Genomic DNA, 25,046 nt, shown 5'->3' with positions numbered 1-25,046 from the left:
TGGATAATTTGAGGTTGGGTATATCATTTCACTTTCTGTTAGAAATTATTGTAAACATTCTAAATTAATTGAATGAGTTGGTACTATGGTTATATTTTGTGCCCGTTTATAGGGACTTGACACATACAAAAGCCCATGACAGAAGCACATAGACACATAATGTGAAAATAACCCGAGGCACCATTATTGAGAAAATGCATTAGTAGCTGAAGGTAGAAGATCTAACACAAACCTAAGGCCTATTAGTGAGAAGGTAAAATCCAGGACACCCATGTGTCAATGTGAATTTCAAAGAAAACATCTCTTTTTGGCATAAGTACATTCCTACAATATTTGGGACATACTCATATTAATAATCACTATTAACTGAAACTTGGCCTGTTTGCTCTGTACCTTAACTGGTGGCCCATTCAACAGAAATCTCCCTAGTGCCAATAGCTGGGTTTTTACAAAATCTCCCAACTTAGCTAAACAGAGATTTCCTGTTTGTTTTAGCCCTTGCCTGCCACTCATGAAAACCTCACAGAGAGTTTCTTGTGAAAGTGCATCCTCACTGCCACACAGAGTTAAATCTGTCTGAATCATGCTCTTCCAGTTTTCCACTGGCAGCACTGAAGAGGAAACACATTAAACAAACTGTTTAGCAACTCAGGCATGACTTTGCATTTTTCTTCTAATCTCTCATAGAACCTTCTAGCCTTTGGGCAATGTGGGAGCAGCTTTTCTCTTATTGGATTGTCTGCCCTTGACTGGGAAGGGCTTATTCAAATTAACAAATAGCTTATGAAACAGAAACTCTTATGTGTTGTGGAGCTCTTTAGAAGGAACAGCTTTTTAAGAAGGTAAGTACTAAATCAAATCAATTTTCCACACACACACACACACACACACACACACACACACACACACACACACTCACACACTCCTTTGGTACCTAGAAAATACTCCAGCACAAGAAAACATCTGTTTTATTCTCACATTATTCAGACTTGGCATGCTTCAGGACAGTCTAAGAATTGTTGATTCCATTTCTGCTGGATACATTGTTATAGAGAGGTAAAATGAAGGATTTAGAAAATTGAAGCATGAATTTTATGGTAAAAGGCAAATTAACTTCCAAAGGAGGAAATAGAGGTGGTAACAGCCCAGAAAACCTGGCATTGTGTCCAGGAAAGAGAAGCATGTACATATTGTAAGTATTGCAGCTCTGAGGGGAAAGGCTCACTAGGAAAGTATTAGAATTCTGAAGGGGAAAACTTATAAATGGAGATGCTGCAGCTTTGATGGGGAAAGGTGTCCCCCATTGGAGCTCTGAGTGGGGGAGGTTCTGTCGTGGAAGTATTACAGGTCAGATGGGAAAGGCATCCTGGCAGTCAGGAGCCAATGAATACCACAAAGTCACACAACACAACAAACCTCACACAAGAGATTTATTGACACAAGAGGGTGAGAAGCAGCAGGACACAGGCTTATATAGGGTTTTATGGAGGAGGATTTCCAGGGTGGAGATTTCCAGGGTAGGGATTAGTGAGATTTCAGGTCCTGAGCTTGGAGCAAACTGAGGGACTGGTTTTTGTGCTCAGGGATTGGTGGGTTTTCATGATCAGGGATGGGTAGGCTTTTATGCTCAGGGATGGGTGGATTTTTGTGCTCAGGGATGAATGGGATTTTGTGCTCAGGGATGGGTGGATTTGGCTAAGCATTTTCACCAAGACATGGACTCGGATCTTTTGTTTTGTTTTTTGTTTTTCGAGACAGGGTTTCTCTGTAGTTTTGGAGGCTGTCCTGGAACTCACTTTGTAGACCAGGCTGGCTTAGAACTCACAGAGATCCACCTGCCTCTGCCTCCCGAGTGCTGGGATTACAGGCATGCACCACCATCACCTGGCTGGAATCGGATCTTTTACCCTACAATTATGCTAGAGTTTCTTTCTTTATAGAAGAAACTAAAGTGTGATTGTCAATTGTGATGTTTAGGCAAGACATAAGGACAAGGAGAATTAAAGAGATGAGGAAGAAAAATGAACTCCTCACCTCTGCTGGCTGAGATTTTGATTACGATCATGAATTGTGTTTGGAGTCCACATATGTATAGATTATTTGCCCATTTTCATTTGTATTCCATCTTATCAGTCTACAAACCAATGCAATATGCCTCATAAACTACATACAGTCTAGTTCATTGAGGGAAACTCTTTGGATAAGAGTAAACATGTTGCCTGACCTTTTAATTCCTTAAACAGTTATAACTACAAATTTAACACAACTATGTGTGGTTAGTTGTCAAGATAATGCTCTCTCTCAATATCCCCCCTCTCCCTCTCTGCCCATATACATATTTTGGTTTACACAAATATTCTTTTCTTTTTCAGAAATATTGATAAACACTGAGTTCATCCAGATACTTGCAATCAAGTAAATAATTATACTTAGACCATATTTATACCTGCTGCTCTCTCTTTCCCCCTCTTCTGCTAGTCTCATTCCTTGCTCCAATAGTCCTCCTCCTCCCTGTACGCTCTCCTTCCTCTCTCTTTCTCTCTCCCCTCCCTCCTTTCCTCTCCCTTCCTGCTCCTCTCTCTCCCTTTCTCAACCTCTCTCTAATTAAATCTACACTAAAAAGATTTATAGGCAGTGATTTTTCAGTATATTTTACTTTCATTCTTTCATTATATGTACAAGGTAGCTTGGCCATATCCAGTCTCCAATCCTTCTCTCCCTCCCTCCTTCCAGCTCCATCTGCTTCCCCTTTCAGACACATCACCCCTCCCAACTTCCTGCCATCCTCTTGCTTTACTACCTACTGAGCCCAATGAGTTTTTCCCATAATATACACAAGGATGTGGAGTCATCCACTGGGTCAAGATAAACCTACCAAAGGTGATCCCCCAAAAGAGAAGTGGCTATCATGCCTCAGCAGCTGTCAGGCCCCAATAGCTCTTCAAACAGGGATGGAGCACAGGGTTAGGGTTAGGGGCCCTTTCTCTCACACTGGAATTTTTAACTGGATTGACTTTGTGCGGGTAACTATGGTGACAATGGGTTCAAGTAGGCAACAGCCATGTCATGGAGGAGGATTGCACCTCACAGCACCCTTCCCATTTTCTAGCTTGTGTGTTCTTTCTACCTGCTCTCCAACTGTTCCTGCACTCAGAAGTTCCCTGAGCCCTGAGTGGAAGGCAGGCCTTGTCTTCATGAACTACAACATTGCTTTCTGTGGACATACCCTGAAATTCTCCCTGGGGCAGGAGTCCAAGTATCTCAGCTTCCAGTGAGCAGAGTCTCTGAGTAAAACCCCAGCAGCTCCAGCTGGCAGCCTTGAGCTGCATCTTCCACTGCCAGCAACAATGCCCTAAAACTATGTAGGCTAGGAAACTGCAGACTGAGATTTACTGTTATAGAAACAAGTCATTTTCCATGTCAGGAGTGGTAGATTGTGATCCAGTCTTTGCAGTGATTACGTCCATCACCAGTGATGTCCTTTCTGTAGGACTCAGGCCTCTCCTAACACAGCAGAAGAATGGCAGAGCAGACAGAGTCCCCAAACTCAGCACCACTGTCAGTTGTGTGACCTTCCTGGGGAGATGTGAATAAGTCTCTACTCACCCCAGATAGGGCACCATTGATAATGAAGGCAACTATTTCATCCATATCTAACTTTGGGGACTAAGGACTTTACTGAGATTAATTACAGGAGCACGTTGATGCAAAGGCATAGATGATGACTCAAATCTGCCTCCTAGAGCTTCCTGCCTGGGTTATATGAAGGTCCAGTGGACAATCCTTTCCCAGCAATTGTTCACTGCTTTTATCAGCCTAGGGAGGGGCCTTGTGAATTTTGTGGCTTTTATGATCTTCCTGAGCTTCTTAGGTTTCCTTAGCTTCCTTAGACTCATAAGTTTAGTTTCTTCATAAGACTATCTTTTAATTCAGAGGAAATAGCTACACAACACTGCCCATTTTGACTGGCTTACCCTTCCCATGAAGGGCTTCCCCCTCTGTTTTAGTATGTTGAGAGGAATCATGACCTCTACAACCCAAGAGTATACAGTATTTCATATGTATATCCCCTACCCTCAGGCTGTGACAGTCCAATGAGTCCCCAGCCTCAGCACTGAAGTAGCCTAAGCTCTGGCTGAGGATCAGTGAAGGAGCTGACTTTTCAAGGGCTAACACTTGAGAAGTATGAATGGGAAGGACAAACACTGGATCATTTGGCAGTTAGCTGGAATGCACAGGTCATTAGAATGTGGAAGTCAACAATGCCACAGAACAAATGTTACCACTGGGGGGAAAGGGGCTGAAAGTCCAGGTGTCAAACTAACCAGGTCTAACAATTGACAGGAAATAAATCTGTGGAAAGGATATTGAATAGATGTTATAGAAGAGCAGGCTGGCAAGATGCTGCACAGTAATGTTTGTGTGAAATGAGGTCGTGATTTAACGGGAGGAAGGCAGACATCTCAGACTTCTAAAATCTGCTCTTTCTGGCAAGTAGCACCCCAACCCCAGTGCAGAAGGGATAGCATCCCCATTGTCTTAACTGACTTGCCTTCTATGGTTCTCACTTGCTTATCCATCTGAATCAGGATCATAGGTGGTCTCTAGAGACAGATGATGTGAAGTTACAATGGAGCACATGCTGCTCTGCCAGCTTTGCAAGAGGCATATGAATAGCTGTAAAACCTTACAGGGAAAGGACCAAATCAGACAATAATCATCCCCTGTTGCATTGCAATTGCTCCAGATGGGTGGCTGATGTTCCAACACATGCTCGTCTCCTAGGGACTAGGGCAATGGTGAATGTGCTTGTACTATGTTTCTATTATGAATGTTATATGCATTGATTCTGTACTGCTCTTTGGCCCCTGAAGGTAGGCAGGTGTAACTGTCTCTACAGTCAGAAGAGAAACTGAGATTCAGATTCAGTAATCTGTTGAGTCCATGTGTCTCTAAATGGAAGGACTTATGTGTAACACTTCCTTCTACCTTTTTTTAACTTCTATTTATTCATTCATTCATTCATTCATTCATTCATTTTATTTATCTATTTATTTATTTATTTATTTATTTATTTATTTATTTATTTATTATGTATACAGAAGAGGGTGCTAGATCTTATTGCAGATGGTTGTGAGCCACCATGTGGGTGCTGGGAATTGAATTCAGGACCTTTGGAAGAGCAGTCAGTGCTCTTAACCTCTGATCCATCTCTCCAGCCTTTCCTTCTACTTCTTAAGGATGTAGCACTCTTAGCCAGATGTTATGAATCATCAGAGATGTAACTCCCTTTATTTACCACTGAACTCATTATAGATTTGTTCTTTATTTTTTTAAAGGAATTCCTTTTTTAACGTATTTTCTTCTTCATATTATTTTTGCTTCCTTATGTTTTGTTTTGTTGTTGTTATTTTGAGAGAAAACAAACATATATATATATATATTTCCACCTAGCCTCAAACTCTTTATCCTCCTGTCTCAGCATCCCACATACTGGGAATACAGTCATGTATCGCCACATGCAGAAGCCAGTTTTTCTTACCGGAACAAATAAAGCTATGTTGTCCTCATCACACTGAGTTCCCTAAGTCTTCAAAGTAAAGCACTGAAAACCTTTATGAAGCTTTCTTTCCCTGGAGTTCCAGAAAAGCTGCTCATAGAAGGGCATTCCTGAACTAGAGGTTCCCTCATTCCCTCTTCAAACTTGCCTAGGCTGAAGGACTCTGGGAAATGGGCAGTAGGTCCTCAGGAGAGCAGCATGGAGCTCAGGGAGGGCTCCAGGATGGAGTGGGGAAGCCTTGACCTGCACCAGGAGAAAGTCAATAATCAAATGCTATGAGAGTGGGAGTGTAGTGTTTCTCACTGAACTTGATGAAACCCTCTGTAAGTCCAGCACCATAAGCTGCTCCCATGGTGGTTGTAGACAGGGCAGTTACTCCTGGGAACTGACTGTGACTGAGGAACATGTTGAGACCCCATCAAGTCATTCAGTCTCTCTCATTGTAATTCTGTTGACTCTGTGAGGCTGTGTGATACCCTTTGTCCTAGCTGTGCATTGACCTTTGGAAGGCTCTTGTTTGGAAAGTGGAGAATGTTAGAGTGAGGAGCATTATGATGAAATACTGTGAAACTCGATCCTCTATCAATGATAATAGGATTAGTGAGCAGATTTGAATCACTTGGCTCTGTGTCCCCAACAATCAAATACCTGAAGCCAAGTGAACTTTACTCTCCCTTTCATTCTGCTGGATTATCCCTCTAAAAAAACATGCAATATTTACATTCTAAATAGTAAGAAAGATGGAGTGGTCGCATTTCCAACAGATTTTATAATGTTAAGGTGGGAGCTTAGGAGTGCTACATCTTAAGTGACACTATTTAAAGTAGTTTGCTTTTTTAAATCCAAGTGTACATATTAAAAAGAAAATCTGTTGGTAAAGACAAGGAGATTGTTTCAAACTGCACAACATCAAAACTTTGCAAGAAGAAATATGTTTTACAACAGTCTTTCGGTCTGTGGGGGGCGCTGAAGCCTCTGGTCTCAGTGACTCCTGGGTATTTAGTTTACTCTCATGATCTTACTAGCTCCATCTAGCCCAGGATCCACTTCTATTTTATTCTCTGGTTCTTTGCTGTGTTCGTGTCCAAGCAGCCTGAGATGGAGAGCATCAAATTTCATTAATGGACTCAGCAGGACCTCTTATTCATTCACAATGTCTGAATGAGCACACACACATGCAAATGTCCACACATACAAGGTATATACACTGAACTGAAAACACATCCATGTCCTTAACCCTTTCTGTACAGTGACACTTCCTATCCTTTTCTATTTTATTAAAAAAGTGGAGGGTTGGGGATTTAGCTCAATGGTAGAGCGCTTGCCTAGCAAGAGCAAGGCCCTGGGTTCGATCCTCAGCTTAAAAAAAATGTGTTTTTTTTAAGAATATGTGAGTGGGGCAGTGGTGGTGCATGCCTTTAATCCCAGCACTTGAGAGGCAGAGGCAGGTGGATCTTTGTGAGTTCGAGGCCAGCCTGGCCTACAGAGCGAGATCCAGGAAAGACGCAAAGCTACACAGAGAAATCCTGTCTCGAAAAACCAAAAAAAAAAAAAAAAAAAAAAAAAAAAAAAGTGGATTCCTTAACCCACCTAGAGATTTCCACCATATTTTGAAACTAATTCAACAACTAAATCAACCTAGACTTGGCTTTCAATAGAAGAGTGAATATTGGAACGATGCTTCATCTTGGGCAGGCTCCTCTAGAAACCTGTCTCTACAGCCATACACTGGAAAGAAATTTTATGTCTTATTATTAGGTGACTTTTTTTTATTAGGATAAAATGAAGATGAACTGATGAAAGTACCCAGTGTGACAGATGTGGAAAAGCCTTAGGTTGGCATCAGGTCTAAATGAAACTCCATATTCCAAACCACAAAGGATAGGTGTCCCTTTCCATGTGATGGATGCCCAGTAGGGCAAAAGAAGCAGCCTGGCCCAATTTCAACTTTTGTAGAACCAGAGTATGCTCCAAGAATGAGCTGAGCAAGGAGGTGATAGTCATAGGCTCCAGGAACCAACAGAGACAGAGCATGCAACTCTGAGACCACATTTATGGGGAGGGAGCAGGTGCAGGGAAGAAACAGCTAGGGTTTGAATGTGGTGGTTAGCAAAAGCCAGAAGAAACAAAGGATCCACCGTGTAGGAGAGTTCTGATCAGCAGCCTGGATGGCTTAGGATCGGTCCAACCCCTTGCAAAGGGGCATATTTTTGGCCTTTCTGGTTTTTCTCATCACCAGATAAACTGATGGTATGACTGCTTTGTGGTATGGCTAATGGGGTGGTCTTTGTTTTAGATATGAGAGAGAGAACAGCAAGAGACATTGGAAAAAGTTCAGAGCAGAGATAAGGTGATAGCTTGAATATGGCCACCAGCCTGAGCTGGCCATGAGAGAAGCAGGAGCTGAGCAGAGAGAGGCAGGGTGGGGGTTGGGGGAAAAAGAAAGGGGGGACGTGGAGCTGAGGAGAGCTGGTCCTGGGGAAGGGAGACAGAGAGGAAGACAAAGTGTGGGTACAAAAGAGAGCATAGCCGAAATAGTAGAGTTATAAGGAGCATGAGTAGCTGGGGGTCGGGAAGCCCAGGAGCTGGAGAAGTTTAGGGGAGGGGAGGAGGTGAGAAGGGTTAGGTGTTGGTTATTTGTGGCGCTCTTACCCAACGAGGAAACATCACAAAACAGAATCCATTAACAAGAGTTCTATTAAGATAAGGTAAAGAGACAGAGGTACACAGGCCTGTGGAAACACATGTGAGTAAAGATGGAATCATGGCGCTGGCTTATAAAGGCTGGGCCGAGCATGTACACAGGCCCATGTGGCTATTCCACACATGCCCATAGGTAGACCACATGGTTGCACTAAGCGCTTTAAGCAACCACGCATAGCCATAGGATCCTAGTCACAGCAAGACGTTTTTGACCGGAAATGACTAGGCAGAAGTGACTAGGTCCTGCTAGACATGCCCAATCATGTGATACCTAGGGAGCCTGGAAACCAGCATGTGCTTTGGTATGCTGTTAGGTGCCTCAGAGAGCCTCTGCCAGGGAAGTGGCTCCTTTTGGTACAGGGAAACCTGCTTCGGGTTTCACAGGAATGCTGGCTTTGGCGAACCACCAGAATTTGGGGAAATGGAATTTCCTTTGGTCCTGACACTTGGGTGTATGTTCTGTAAAATGAACTCAGCAAAACCTCTTTTCCTTGATTTCACATAGAAATGTAGACACAGATAGAAAATCGCATTCCAAAGAGGCAAGGAATTGGCATTCTCTGTCTGTGGGCAGAATCTGGCTGTTTTAGAGGGCAGCTGAGTTATTCTAAACACACTCTCTCCATTTAGTACAACAGGCCTTTTGAAGCCTGACCTCTGCTTTTGATCAAACACAGCGTAACAGCCAAAGGGCTAAACAGCGCCTGCTGCCCTGGTCATGCTGCTAGCCATGTTGTCTGGGTTTGAGACACTCAGTTATGAGCCTTCATACACAAGGATACAGATCCTTCTTGATTTTATTCCTCTCTGTGATTATTCATGTCTGTCACTGGTTTGGTGTGGTTTTGAACAATGCCTCAAAGTTATCTGATAGCCAGTTTCCTTAACTGAAAAATGGAGAAATAGCCAGTTCATGCAGTCATGTGACTATTACAGGCAATGTGTTAGAAGAGATCTGGGCTGGGGCTGTAGCTCAGGGATACAGAGCTTGCTAAGCATATGCAAAGCCCTGTGTTAAACCTTCATGGTGAGGGGAAGGAGGAGGCAGATGAGAGGAGGGGAAGGAAAGAGAGAAAAAGAGAGTGGGGTGTAATGGGTAGGACCATTAGAGGTCTACAATAATTGGTAGTTTGCTGGTACTCTGTTTTCCCATTATGTCCCATACATTTTTATCCTCCACTCTGACTTATGAACCAGTTTGTTTGTTTTCTTTTTTTTAAAGTCATATTTTAACCAATGGAGACACTAAACTGGTTTGTGCAATCAGAGGGCGGATCCTTTGGACTAAGGAACATATTCCTGGAATGTCTCCAACCGTGCCATAAGGAAGCCAGCCTTCTTTAGTGTAGTGGCTACTGTCCAAACACCCTTACAGGACAGACTTTTAACAGCTGGTGTGTTTCATTCCTGTTTAGAAAAACTAAGCAATTGCTGCCATGGCCGAGAAGCCAGTCCTTCACTACTTCGATGGCCGGGGCAGAATGGAGCCTATTCGGTGGCTCTTGGCTGCAGCTGGAGTGGAGGTATGTTTTGAACTGAGTCATTTTAAGTTGAACCTGAAATTGATTTTACCAAACATTTTTCTCACATGAGCCGTCAAAGTGTCTTACTGAATGACCTTAAATAAAAACTGCTAACTATTAAGTGACCCACAGATTTATCCTAATAAATTATTGTTTTCATTATCAATCATTAACATTAAAAGAAGGGCTGGAAAAATTGCTCAGTGGCTAAGAGCACTAGCTACACTTTCAGAGGACTTGAGTTCAAGTTACACATTACACGAATACACAGACACACAGAGAGAGAATAAAATAAATCTTCAAAAACGCTAAGAAAAGTGTAAGTGATTAATCAAAACTTGTACACTTTATTTCAATTTAATTCATTAGTAAAAATGTAAATGGAAAACTTATGCCATTTAGAGAAAAAATTGAAATATAAACATTACCTACATGGTGTTGCAAAGTTACTTCAATGTTCTTGGTGTGCTCATGAATTGTAGTTGATTTTAGCACAGACTCTGTTTTGTTTTTGATTATTTGTTTATGTGGATCTGTGTGTACAGATGCATATGTTATGTGGGCGGGGTGATATTTTATTTGTGCACTCCAATAAAGCTTATCTGGGGATCAGAGGAAAAAGCCAGTCACTAAATTAAACCTAGATTTCAACCTGTGGCTATGTTGGGCAGCCACGGGACCTATAAGAAATGAGGCCTAGCCAGGCGGTGGTGGCACACACCTTTAATCCCAGCACTCTGGAGGCAGAAGCAGGCGGATTTTGTGAGTTTGAGGCCAGCCTGAGCGAGATCCAGGAAAGGCGCAAAGCTACACAGAGAAACCCTGTCTCGAAAAACAAAACAAAACAACAACACCAACAACAACAAAAAAATGGGGCTTGGTTGGAGGAAGTTAGGTCCTAGGATGTCTGCTCTTAGAGGCATACTTGGATTCCAGCCGCTTTCTCTCTCTTTGCTTACAGCAGCCATACGAATGGTTGGCTCCAGCAGGTGCTTCTTGCCTGAATGTTCTAGCCAGGTCTAAAAGCAATGAAGGCCACTGAGTGAGGACTGAAACCTCTGAAAGCCTGAGCAGAGATAAACTTTCCTTCTTTTATGTTGCTTAGCTCAGGTATTTGCTACAGTAGCAGAGGCTGACTGACTTCCGACAAGAGTAGATTGTTCATAAATGCTTTACATTCAAGAAACACTAGATTATGAAAAAAAATCCTCAATAATAAATTAACCTTAACTTAATGTAAACATGCAACTTCACAAATTTCCTTTTTTAAACGTTTTCTGCTTTTATCATTAGCAATAAGAAAGAGCACATATTGTGTAGCCAAAAAAATATTTCTAAATTTTGTCTATTTTTAATGTTTTTCCCTTATTTTTTTGCTAAGTGTTGTTGTTTAAACATAAGACACAACACACACATTGGCCTCAGCCTGATGGTGATCTGATCGTCAATGTTATCATCATCTTCTTCCATATCTTGTCACACTGGAAAGTCCTGGGACAGTGACCTCCATGAATTGTTGTCTCCTATGAAGATGATGCCTCCTTCTGGAGCAGTTGTTGAAGCTTCTGCCTGAGGCTCATATGAAGAGATGTCACTCTGTCAAGACTTTGCTTGACATCCCTAAAAGCAGATAATGGAGCATGATTTTTCTCTCTGCAAATGAAAGATTGTTCCATGTTGAGGTCCATGTTTTCAACTTTAAAGAAATGTTCCTGTGAATCTTCCTAAATGTCCCACAACAGTGCTGCTCCTCCAGCCTTCTTTTTAATCTTTACAGTCTCCATGTAAAGTAATAATTCTGAAATTCTGCTATAAACCCATGGAACTGCCTTTGCACTAACAGTTTGCTGTTGACTCGGACATTGTTATAGAGGGTGTGAGTGCAGATGAAATTTGAGATTTCCTTCAAGTGATCATGAAAGAAGTGGTGTAGATGAAAGCCGGTTGCTTGAGTTGACAATTGTTGAAAGTAAGTGATGAGTATGAAGAACACCACAATTTTCTGTTGACTTGTATACATATCCAACATGGCAACAATAAAAGGATTGAAGCATACACACTAAGGAACCAAATGTAAATACGTGAAAATACATGCTCCAGAGGAGGGGTGGGCAGGAGACACAGTACAACCCTTCTGTTAACCATGAAACACATTCATTCATGTATGTAGAACAGTCCAGTTGTTTGCTGGATCCTGGGGATACAGGGCCATAACAGACAGCCACAGTGCTGGCTTTGGGCATCATATTGCCAGCATAAAAGCCATAGTTCTCATCTTAAAGGGGGAAAGAGATAACTTATTCTGGAGCCATTTTGAGTGACCATGGCTCCAGGGAACACAATTTAGGTTACCTCAAATTCCATGTTCCAACATGAAAGCAGTTCCACAGGGTTTTTATAGTTTTACAGAATAGAACAACAACAACAACAACAAAAAGTCACAAATCAAGGCAAGTTTAAAATTCATCAGTGGGTACACCAGAGAGGCAGGGACAAGGAGATGAGGAGAGCTATTCTATAGGCCTAAGAGAGTCTCTGATGACATTCTTAGTTCTCGGGTTGGTGGAAGCTAGTGTCCTGCTAAGTTAATAGCTTCTAAGAGGTTTCTATTTAATTATCACAAGATGTTAGTTCTAAGTTAATAATTTTTAAAAGGATTTTTACTTATTATCATGAGATGTTAGTCCAGATAAATAGTGGCAAGGAATGGCTGTTCCACAAGGCTAAAACTAGCCCAAGATAAAGTAATTAGCATCCAAACCTGTAAAATTCCAATCTCTCCACAATACTAAAATTCCAGTTGGTCCACAAACCTCTGGAGACACAGGAATTTTTCACTCACAGCCAGATACAACTCCATTTCAGGAATTCTCTATTTCAGTATATATCTATGTATATTTGATTTAAATATGTATATATATGTATATATATACATTTACACACACACACATATATATACATATACATATACATATACATCTATCTATCTATCTATCTATCTATCTATATCTATATCTATATCTATATATATATAGATGTATATGTATGTGTGACATGGAATCCAGTTTTATACAGGGCTAAAAGGCAATTCTTGCAGCTGTTTGAGCATGAATCCAGTATGGATCTTTGTGATTCAGTTGAACTGCTTTCTAGAGCTGTCACAAGGGAAAAAAAATTCCCAGGCTAGGCCAGAGGGAGTCCTCAACTGGGTGACAGGTTTTCTGAAAAGGAAGTCATGGAAACTGCCAAGAGATCTGGTTCCCTGAGAGGCAGTGGTCAGAAAGGAAGGCTACAATAGGCAGTCCCATCTTCCAGCTGGCCTCCTCAGCTTCATAGCAAAGTGTTTACCAAAGCCTCAGATTAGTCCCTTTTCACAACCACTCTGTGAATGTATGGATTGTATGGCCTAATCCTGTTTCAATTTAATGAAGAAACAAGAAAAAAATTGTAGAATCATCACAGACTGTTTTCTTTACAAAAATGAGCGGTTGGTTTTTCCAAGCAACCAGATGGTGCCTTGTGTGTAAAGAGTTCAGAGCTTCTGGGCAGAGTGAGTTCATGCAGGAAGAGCATGTGGCAGTGATGCAGCCTCCTCTCCTGCCTCTCAGCATGACTGAGGAGACTGCTGGGAACAAGTCCTGTATCCTCTGGCTAAGACCTACTGTGTACAAAGGGTGATCATTATAGCCCTATCTATCAGCAGCCTCAGCATCAGCATCACACTCCAGTACCATCCCACCTTGCCCACCCTCCTGGGGTGACCACCCTCCATCCCTTATGTTTTTCCTGGGGTGGATGTTTGGCAAATTGTTATCATCCCAACTTATTGTCCCTGGGTATGATACCATGTGATCATATAGATCCACAAGAAACTGATCCATGGAGAATGCTAAATAACCCCAATGTCCTGACTTTTTACAACAAGGAAGTCCAGGAAACACGCAAAGTCACAGAAAATAACACCACTGTATCATCATGTAACGATACTTGATTTCTGTGGGGCAAGTGAGGAACTGGGTGTTTGGAAAACATTCCACTATTATTTTAAAGAAGAATACACTTCCTCTAACTTTACAAATGAGCGAATGAAGTCTTCCCTGTGTTGAGTGATTGACTGTACCATCTCACAGATAGCATGGGACATGGCCACATCATGCCAACAAGAGGCACATGCCTTGATGACTCTTTACATGGGCGTTTGCCTGGACTCTGCCTAAAAGACAACTTGTAGATTATGTAAAAGCTAACTTTCTTATTTCGATTAAATATATATGGCTCCCATGGTTGTAGCAGATAGGAGGCTCTGCTTCCAGCTGACATTACAAACACAATATCTTATTTCAGGAAAAAAATAAAATAAATTTAAATTATTGGATACAGATCTAGGACGAAGTACATTTTTCATCAATATGAGACCAGTTTTGACTATATTTAAAAACAAAAGGATGGTGTCAAAAGACACATGTGAACCAGAATTCCTACAAAGAAGCTAAGTCTGCAGAGGCTGATTAAAATTGTGGAGAGTTTGGCATGTCACAGACCTAGAGACTAATTCCTATTTATCTTGGGCAATCTTTAGCCCCCTAAAGAGCCATTCTTTGCCCACCTATGTGTCAGACTTAATAGCCCATAAACATCTAAAAACTCCTTTGAAATAACTTGTATAAACTTAACAGAAGCGGTTTCCCACCAATGGAACAGGTGAAAACATTATCAGATAGCATCAGAGGCCTATGGTTGAGATTCCACCACTTGACTCTTATCTACCTCTGTAATGTTTCCAACACTGTGTTTGAAAAATGTCTTGACTTGTGACCTCTTTGCTTTGTTACCATAAAAACGTCATGAAACCGATTCCATGTTGGAACAATTAAACTTGGTGTAATCTAAATCCATGTTCTCAGGCCAATGGCCACTCAAACTGAAATCCAAAATAAATTATCTCTTATCCCCTCTGAGATGAGAGATGTGTTTTTGTGTATACACATGAACTGTTTAAGATCTTTTTTTAAAAAAATATTTATTTATTTATTATGTACACAGAAGAGGGCACCAGATCTCATTACAGATGGTTGTGAGCCATCATGTGGTTGCTGGGAATTGAACTCAGGACCTCTGGAAGAACAGCCAGTGCTCTTAACCGCTGAGCTATTTCTCCAGTCCCCTGTTTAAGATCTTAATAATGTCATATGTTTACTGAACACTTAATATACAACTGATGATTTTCACTTGAATGCCTTAGTGATTTAGTCCTGAGATCAACCCAAAATAGACAGTGTAAGAAAATGTATTCTATGGACTAGGATACTGAGACATAGAAACACTTAGCGACACAGCCAATATAAAGAACTTAATACACTCTATTATACCCAACTCACAAAGCCATCTCAGAACCCAAAGATTTTAATGACAAGAAAATAGTGTAAAGACATTAATTAGTTCTTAAATTGGTAATTCTATATAATTGTGGGCCCATTCTCCAGGAGAGGTAATTTCACTGGCAAGAATAAAGTATTGTGGGAAAATGGATCTGCATCATCCATAGCAGGGCTCCAGAGGAGAGAAGCGCTGTGACCAGCAAATGCTAGGCTCTGGCCTGTGCCATATTTCATGCTGGAGACACACAATGTTTCTTCTGATCTCATTGGGAATAAACTGAAATATTATAAATGACAGCCAGAAGCAATGGCCAGTCAACATTCTCCTTTCACTGGCATTTCTGCAACTCAGGACTTAATCAGTAACATAGGAACTGTCCTGGAACAGATCAAGAACAAGATGGAGAAGTAATGTGCTGTGATCACAGCTCCTTTCTTAAAAGATCTGCCATAAATTTCCACAAGCCATGATTAACTCATCTATGTACCAACTAAAAACAAAACAAAAAAGTCCTTTCTTCTCTCATATTATCTATAGATAGGAATCATCAAAGTGAAAAGCCTGGGACACAATGAAATTAATTAATAAAGACTTGTTTATTCTTTCTGTATTCTAGTTTGAAGAAAAATTTCTGAAAACTCGGGATGACTTGGCAAAGTTAAGAAACGGTAAGAACAAAGCTCTAATGTTCCTGGGAGGGTTTCTATTGGAAGCTTTAAACATTAGATATTACCTATGTAAGTGTAGTATTCATTGATGAAAGTGTGGTAAATTTTAAGTCATGGGTCTCTGTGAGCAGATCTGGTGACTAGCTCAGTTAAAAGGGCTAAAACTCTCTCTGTATTTGCTGAAATCATCCCCCAAAGCCCCATGAATGTCCCATCTCTGCTTCCCATGCTTGCTGCAGTTATCTTGGGTTCCCACACAACCTGCCATCCACACACAATTCACTAGATGCCAGGAGCAAATATGTCAGCCACTTACTTACCTGAAGTTCTATCAGGTTTTATGAACTAATTCCCTAGTGATACTGCATTATAGGATTAACAGGAAGGTTGAGTTGATTATGTGAAATACTATGAGGAAGGATGAGAGAGAAAAAAAACAGGAATATCTATACCTATAGGTGAGGGTCTCTGGGCCTACCCAGCATATATTGACCCCTGCTGTTAGTGAAAAACACACAGGAAACCCACACAGAAGCAGGTTTGTGATCTTGCCTTGGTGTAATGGACAGACAGAGACTTTGAGACCCTCTCTTTTTTTTATTTTTATTTTTTGAGCTGAGGATTGAACCCAGGGCCTTGTGCTTGCTAGGCAACAACTCTACCACTGAGCTAAATCACCAACCCTCTTTTTTTTTTAATGGTACCAGCTGAGTGCTGGCTTGTACCTCCCTCCCCTTCTTCCTAAAAAATACACAAACATGTAATATACAGTCCATCACATAATGTGCAACAAATACAGAATTAGTATTAAGGTTATGAAATAAGTTATTGATAAAATAATAGGGTACATTTAGAAGACACAAAAGATGCAGAAAACAAAAAAATTTAATGATATTTCATTACAAAGTTACCATGAAATCAGTAGTTTTTAAAATTTCAGTCAATTCATCAAATACTTTCTGCTTTGAATATGACTGACCATATATATATATAAAATGAGAGAGAGAGAGAGATAATATAAGGCCATAGACATCTTATTCCCCTTTTCATTTGCTTTGTCCAATAGATGGGAGTTTGATGTTCCAGCAGGTGCCCATGGTGGAGATTGACGGAATGAAACTGGTGCAGACCAAAGCCATTCTCAACTACATCGCCTCCAAATACAACCTCTATGGGAAGGACATGAAGGAGAGAGCCATGTATGGTATAGTTTCTCTCATTATGGGAAAGATTTAGGCCCTATCTTGAGTGGACAGAACAGTAGGAGATGCTGGATCCCGGTATCCCTTTGCTTAGGCTTCAGAAGCAGCATTTAGCCAATAGCTTTAGAAAAAGGAAAAGTTTTTGTCAGTAAAGAGAAGGCCCAAAAGAGCTGACCTTCCAGTTCTGACAATGACAGCCGTGATCTTAGGTTACCATGTAAATCTACATCAGTCAGCTTGATTGTGGCTCATAGAGTCTGTACAGAAACACTAGCGTTGCATGAAGCTTTTTGTTGGAACTAGAGGCTTCTTGGGGGTGGCAAAACTGATTATGAGGTTTTCTCTCTCTTGATAGAACCACCCCATTCAAACTAAGTCTTCTGTGGAACTGTGGGGTTTTTCTCAAAAAGTCAAGTCACCAATAACCCAGCAGTTCCATTACCACATGATACAGAAGAGAAATGAAAATACACCCTCAGGATTAATTGTACAGGAATGTGCATTGATGTGTTATTTATAATGTTTAAAAAGTGAAAAAAAATGAACGTTAACTAAATGTTAACAGAAGAATGGATGAAGAGCAGAACATTGGTTGCTAGCCCTTTAGGTCATTCAAAAGAGAAGTTACTACTGGAGGTTTTGGTGTTTGTTTTTAATCCCTGCACTCCGAGATGAAGGCAGGATGAATCTCTGTGAGTTCAAGGCCAGTCTGTCAACATAGTAAATATGCAGACCAACCAGAGCTATAGAGAGATCGTGTGTGTGTGTGTGTGTGTGTGTGTGTGTGTGTGTGTGTGTGAAAAGATTGCTAATCTGCAAGTAAAAATCAGACTATTATTTTATTATTACTGGATCCACCCATCAGAGGTGAACTAGTTGACCACTGCCTTTTACATTTTTCAACTATAAAATCTGAGGCAGAGGGCCTTGGCAAAAAGCTTGTCTGTTTTTCAGCATTGACATGTATGTGGAAGGTGTGACAGATCTGGAGATAATGGTTCTCTATTACCCCCATATGCCTCCTGGGGAGAAAGATACAGCTCTTGCCACAATCAAGGACAAAGCAAGAAACCGTTACTTCCCTGCCTATGAGAAGGTGAATGCATGCTGTTTGACCTTTAGAGCACTCAAAGGGCCTATTAGTCCTCAGGGGGCATCTGAGCAGCTAACATTGCTGAAACAAAAAAGCCAAGCACTGTGTGGATTAAACCTCAGACACTTACTTCCCATTGTGCCGGATACTATGAAGTATAAAATCAAGACATTGCAGATTGGTTTCTAGCCAGACTTACTCCTTGGTTCATAGATGCCTGCCTTCTGTCTGTGTCTTCAATGGCAGATAGGGAAGAGGAGCTGTCTGGAGGCCCCTTGTTGGGAGCAGGGGCCATTCATGAGCCCTAACTTGTAGGATAGACTCCCCTCTCAAGCATCCTATTTACTAAGAGTGTCAACCTGTGAGCTGGGGTTCTCACCATCTTGATTTGTGGGAGACACATATCATCAGTCACAACAGAGCCAGGAGGAAAAGGGCCTAGGTGTTCTTGGGTTGCTGGTCTTCACTTCCACAATGGACTTCATTATTGTTAATTTGGCAGAACAGGGTGGGGCGGGAGAGGATATAGCAACTGAAGCAGTCTACTCAAGTGTGAAGGCTGTCTTCACACAGGTGAAGTCAATTCCCATTAAGAGACTACAGAGCACAGCGAGGCAACACCCGGAATGGCAGAACTTCACCCCTTTAGTGGAGGGATGGGGTGAGGAAGAAGTGGTGAGGCTGAAGCTGGGAGTTTGGCACATGTATGAAAAGCAGTGAATGACAGATGAAAAAATGATGGGCAGACATCTGCTTCTTGACTTCATCATGAGTCAGGGCAGAGAGCAAGATGTGGGTCTCCACACACACCCGGAAAGGCAGCAGAGGGGAAATTTGATTTGAGAGCCTCAGAAAAGGTTGAGGCCCCAATGTGATGACTGTTGTCTTCAAGATCTGACTAACATCTTGAACCCTCAGGTGTTGAAGACCCATGGACAAGATTATCTCATCGGCAACAGGCTAAGCAGGGCTGATATTGCCCTGGTTGAACTTCTCTACCATGTGGAAGAGCTGGACCCCAGCATTCTGGCCAACTTCCCTCTGCTGAAGGTGCTCTGTTTCAAGCTCTCTGAGGGGCAGCCCATATGTTTTAGCTTGTGGGATCCAATATTTTAACCTAACTTCTAGTTTCTTCCTGCCTTCGTAGTTACTCCTTGCCCCCAGCAGTACCTACAAAATGAGATTTTAGACCTTAGGTCTGAGACATAAGCTACCTCAAGAAGGCTACATTATCTTGTACAGTGGAAAGAGTCCAAGGTCTCGCTTTCTTCTCCCACCCCCATACCCTGTTCCACCTTGGATTTGATCCTGATTTCAATGAGATTCTCTTTATCAGTGTTGTAGCCTTGTCCTTGACAGTGATCCTATCTGGAGAGGTCTTTGCAAGCTTCTCCATTATCAAACATTGTATTTCTCTCTACAGTGGCCTCCTTCACAGACATATTTCCCCAATCCAGTAACTCCCACTGTGTGTGTATGTGTGTGTGTGTGTGTGATGTTGCATGTGTTCACATGGGTGTGTATAAATGTGCTTATGCATATAGAAGCCAGAGGTATACATAGGAGGCCTTCCTGGATCATTGCCCATTTCTTCTTTGAGATGGAGTCTGTCACTGAGCCTGGAACTCATCTACTCAGCTAGACTGGCTGACCAATGAATTTGAGGGCTGTCTTCTCCACCCTCTGCACCACAGCACTGGGGCAAAGACACATACTATTGTACTTGCCTTTATGCGTGTTTTGGGGATCCAAACTCACACCCTCATGCTTGCATAGCAGGCATTTTGCCCACTGAGCCATTCCTCAATCCTCCTGATCCTTTGTTTTGTGTGGTGCTAGTGATTAAACCTCGAATATACCAGGCAGTGCTGTATGTACTTCTGGGCTATACTGCCAGACCCAGCAATTCCCACTTGTCTTTCCCAGTGTGAAGGTTGGTTGTGACTAGACCCAGTTTTCCAGTCTATTATCTACCACTATTTCTGACTCTATTGTCCTAGATCTTCATTTAGGTAGATCTATGTGTCTATGATCAACATCTGCGAAACAAACTGCTCATCCTTAAATTCTAGAGAAATGATGAGTCCGCAGGACTAAAGTCCAAAGAAGAAGATAGGAACAACTTGGAACAGAATGCATCTTTAAGATATACTGGGGGAAAGCTCCATTTTTTTTCCTCTCAACCTCATCGTCTTTGGGTATCTGTCTCCAGCCTCCACCCTGCTGCTGATTGAGGGGGATTGGCTGGTTTTTTGACTGGCAGGGCTGCAGGGCTGCAGGGCTGCACAAGCAATAGCTATTTCTTCAGCTGCTCTCTGAGGTTCTGATTTGTTTGTTGCAGGCACTGAGAACCAGAGTCAGCAACGTCCCCACTGTGAAGAAGTTTCTCCAGCCTGGCAGCCAGAGGAAGCCTTTCGATGATGAGAAATGTGTAGAATCAACCAAGAAGATTTTCAGTTAAGTCAGGCAGATATGGATGAACAGCAGCCACAAGGCCAACCTCCTTCTGAAGTTTTGCAACAATGAAGTGTTTTGATTAAATGTTGATCCTGCTTAGTGTGAGGCTTACAAGTTTTCTAAGGTTTGTGCACTAGTTCAAGTAGTCATGACTTATGTGGATTTGTGGGATGCTATTTGATTTCTAGTCAACATTGAAATCATGATCACTTCCTGGGATATTCCCTTGAATTTCAATAAAACGGAACAAGCTTCTTAGACTCTGGAGTATTCAAATATTGTCAAGAAATAGCTGTCATAGGCTTGTCAAACACAGGTAAGTAGAAACCTTCCTGTCAAGTTCTGGCTCATGCAAACATAATCTTTCCTGATGGATTGTGCCCTTTCTCACCAAGTACACACATGCATGAGCACACTCACACTGTGGAGAACTGTTTCCTTCAACTAATTAACCTTTTTCTTATTCAAGCACTCAGACAGTATATTTATGTTAAATATAGAGCATTCATTCCTTCTGGGGCTGCATGAATGATGAATAGGACAAATATAATCATTCACCCAGCCCGAGAAGCTCTGAATTTATTGTTATAAAATTAATAATTACCTTAGGCATTCCTAGTACAAAAGTGGACATACTGTGTGTCCCATTCCCAAGGCTTCTATGACAGTATACCACAAACTCCGTGCCTGAAAATAATATAAACCTCTCCTCCCATAGTCCTAGGGGAGGTGTCTTAAATCTAAGACTGAGATGCACCAGGTTCCCTCTGAAGGCTTTGAGGAAGGACCCTTCTTAGAGCCCGTCCTTGTGCTTCTTGGTGGCCAGTCATGTTGAGATCATACTGAACTGGGGCTGCCCATAATCTGATGATTGTTGCCCTATAAAAAGAGGGACATCACACACACACACACACACACACACACACGATGGCACACTACCATAAAAATACAGAACTGGGTGTTATATCAACAAACCAAAGAATTTCAGCATGACTGGCCACATCCTCTAGGACAGAGTTTAAAATCCTAAAATTTTATGTTGGGGAACAGTTAATTCTGGGTGCACAACTAATAGGGATCCTCCTCCTGAAATCTAAATGTCAGAAGTAGTTTAGTTCCTTTTCTTATCGATATGATAAAAACACTTGAGAAAAGGAATTTATAGAACAAAAGGTTTCCTTTGGCTTACACTTTGACAGTACAGTCCATAGCCACTTCTCCATAAAAAAGATATCCACTTATAATCAATAGTAAATCACTAGGCATTATAATGGAGCTCTGGGCCAAAATTTCCTGTTTGCCAGTGACATTTTGCTGTGAATTATGGAATAGTTAAAGCACCTCCAGTGGTAAGAAAACATTCATTGAAACCCTGCCCTCAATTACCCAAGGTGCAATAGAAGTAAGAGAGCCCCAGGAAATGAATTAGCCTCCAGCTGGTTGTGGATCCATAGGCCATGGATATTTTTCCCCCATGTCCCCCAAAGTGAGGAATAGAGATGAGACATGATGTAGTTCTTCAGCTTGTTAAATTCAACATTGATCGCTGATTTTTAATATTTTATTAATCTTTGAGAATTCCATATATTTTTAACATACTCACTCCTCGTCCCCTACCCAACTTTGTTCTCATTCTCTCTCTCTCTCTCTCTCTCTCTCTCTCTCTCTCTCTCTCTCTCTTTCCCCCAAAGAGTCCAACTTGTGTTGCTAAAATACTCTTGGGTGTGGGGCCCAGAGAGGGGCTGACCTACCAGGGTTATATCCTTACAGAAAACTGACCCTCTCTCCCCAGCACCAATCAAATGCTAATAGCTCCTCAGGCAGGGGTGGGGGTTTGTGTCCATCTCCCCATGTCCACCATGGGATTTTGTCTGGCTGAGTTTGCACAGGACTTGTGCATGCTGTAAGAATCAAGGTGAGTTCCCATGTGCCCTGCTGTGTCTAGAAAACACTGCCCCTAGTCACCTACAACCTCCTGCTCTTACAGTCTCTGCATCCCTTCTTCCTAGGTGATCCCTGAGCCTTGCAGGGATGGGTATGAAAGACATACCATTTAGTCATTAGCACACCTCACACATTCTCTGGATATTGACCAGTTGTGAGTCTATGTGTTAATTACTGACTACTACAAGAAGAGGTTTCTCTGATGAGAACTGAAAAATGCACTAATCTATGGGTATAGAAATAAGGTATTAGGCGTCATTTTATTACTATTTCCATTTGGGAGGATAATAGCAGTAGGTTCTCCCCTAAGGCCTATGACCTATATAGCCACAGAATCTTGACATTTTTTATATTTTACTATTTTTACATCTATTTTTCCAAAGGAAAAATAAGTATGTTAGTAAATATGAAAAGAGTAATGGTATGTGAGGTTTCCTATGCATCTGTCTGTGTGTGTGCATGTATAAGAGCACGTGTGTACCAGCGAGGCGTTTAATCCAGGTCTTGCACACACTAGGCAAGAGCTCTACCACTGAGCTGTATCCCTGGCTCTGCTGTGCATTCCTTGAATTTTCCCACTGCTCCTTCTTTAGATTCACCAGTCTCACGAGACTGACTCAGAATAGAATAGGTGCTCAGCTTACCTCAGAGTCACTTAAAGTTTACTGTAAATCCAGTGTGGTGGCTCATGCCTGTAATCTCAGCATGAAGGAGGCTGGGGCAGGAGGATTTCTAAGAGTTCAAGGCCAACCTCACTTCATAGTGAGTTCCTGGCTGTTCAGGCTACAGTGTGGGACCCTGTCTGAAACACACACACACACACACACACACACACACCGGAGGAGGTGGCACAGGAAAGGGGCAACACTGAAAGAATCTTCACATTTGCACGTTGAACTAACCCAGCAGATTCCATCTGTGCCCGACAAGGGGCACAAGGAGCATAACATGTAGGAAGGAGCTGAGTTCCAGAGCATTTGTTGACAGAAGTATAGACGAAGAAATAATAACGGGGGCAGGGGGGCTGGAGAGACAGCTCAGTGATTAAGAGCACAGGCTACTCTTTCAGAAGACAGGGGTTCAATTCCCAGAACCTACAGGCAGCTCTTGACTATCTGTAAATCCAGTCCCTGGGGATCGGGCGCCCTCTTCTGTTCTCCATGGGCACCAGGAATTCTCTTGGTGTGCAGACATGCATGCAGACAAAATACCCCAAAACATTTAAAATCAAGCCAGAGAAGAACTGTGACATGGGGGAAGAATAAAAAAACAATAAATGTGCGCCCAACTCTCTCTCTCTCTCTCTCTCTCTCTCTCTCTCTCTCTCTCTCTCTCACACACACACACACACACACACACACACACACACACACACACTCACACACAAATAGAAGGGACCGGCTGGGGAGTAGTGGCATATGCCTTAAGTCCCAAGCAGGACTGATATGAGTTTGAAGCTGGCCTGGACTACACCATGAGTTCCAGGCCACCCAGAGCTGCACAATGAGACCATGTGTTGGGGGTGGGGAGTAAAGAACTAACTAAAATAAAATTTAAAATCTAAACAAATAAATAAATGGGAAAAATTTAAGGAGAAACCATCATGGGGTGATGAGAAAGACATTTCTGAGTCACCAGCATGTGACTCTATCCCACCCCAGTCAATCACTGGGAAACTTTGGAGGGTAGCATAATTATTTTTCCCTGGTGAGAAAACAGGGGTACAGAGAAGGCAAGCAACGTCCAATCCACACACAGCTAAGATTTCAGAATCAGGGAAGGCTCACTGCTGGAAACCAGGCAGTTCCATCCCTGAGAACTGAGTTACTGGGCTGAACAAGGTGAATAGGCAGCAGAAGGGATGCTCTTCAGAGTTCTCCATCGTGGATTCTCCTCCTGCATGGACCCATACCTTGTGACTACAGTGCATCATCCACCTGGTGACTCACTCTTCTGCCCTATGGGCATCTCAGAGTAAGTCCCACTTGTTACTGCACAGGGATAAATCATGTTATACCACAGACCTTGGCTTCAAGCTGATACCATGGCTTACTAGGTTTGTAAAATCAGATGCATTCCTCTGCTGTCCTGTAATTCCATTTCTCCATTTCCACAAAAGGAAACTAGAAACTCCTAGCTCACATGGTTACTGTAAAAATGAACTAAAGTTCCAGAAGAGCGTCCGGCACACACTGAGCATTCAATGAACATTAATTGCTCTAAGCACAGAGAGACAAATCCCATGTGTTCTCACTTACACACGAAGTCAAAGAGTCACCAGCACCTGAAAATGGTGTGGGGAGGTAGAGATTAAGGGGTACACAGTGTCTCTGTAAAAGAGGAACAATGTCTAATGTCCTTCAGCACAGTGGGATAGCTGTGGTTGACAACTACCATAGATTCCTCAATAGCTAGTATATAGGATTAAGGATGGTCCAGCATAAAGAAATAATAAATATCTGAGGTAATGGCTATGCCAACTACCCTAATCTGTTGATCAAACATTAAATACATGAT

At 42.0% G+C, this 25,046-nt stretch overlaps 1 protein-coding gene across 1 annotated transcript; it reads left to right on the top strand.

The window, feature by feature from the left end:
- The first annotated feature begins 778 nt into the window (after nucleotides 1–778).
- Nucleotides 779–20,825, top strand: LOC118569855 (glutathione S-transferase A3). Its single transcript, XM_036168110.1, has 7 exons — nucleotides 779–842; nucleotides 9,679–9,786; nucleotides 15,782–15,833; nucleotides 16,900–17,032; nucleotides 17,990–18,131; nucleotides 19,047–19,178; nucleotides 20,470–20,825. The coding sequence occupies exons 2-7, from the start codon at nucleotides 9,700–9,702 to the stop codon at nucleotides 20,587–20,589; spliced, it is 666 nt and encodes a 221-aa protein (XP_036024003.1). The 5' UTR covers nucleotides 779–842; nucleotides 9,679–9,699; the 3' UTR covers nucleotides 20,590–20,825.
- The last annotated feature ends 4,221 nt before the right edge of the window (nucleotides 20,826–25,046 follow it).

This window comes from Onychomys torridus, chromosome 18 (assembly GCF_903995425.1).
Source record: "Onychomys torridus chromosome 18, mOncTor1.1, whole genome shotgun sequence".
Classification (NCBI taxonomy): Eukaryota; Metazoa; Chordata; class Mammalia; order Rodentia; family Cricetidae; genus Onychomys; species Onychomys torridus.
The sequence above is the reverse complement of the archived record's forward strand: the minus strand, read 5'-3'. Positions and strand labels throughout refer to the sequence as shown.

Excerpts from the sequence above, each read along its gene's own strand:
- LOC118569855 (XM_036168110.1), top strand. The coding sequence starts at position 9,700 with ATGGCCGAGAAGCCAGTCCTTCACTACTTCGATGGCCGGGGCAGAATG. Across the intron at positions 9,787-15,781 it reads TGGCTGCAGCTGGAGTGGAG|TTTGAAGAAAAATTTCTGAA; the intron begins GTATGTTTTGAA and ends TCTGTATTCTAG. Across the intron at positions 15,834-16,899 it reads CTTGGCAAAGTTAAGAAACG|ATGGGAGTTTGATGTTCCAG; the intron begins GTAAGAACAAAG and ends TTTGTCCAATAG.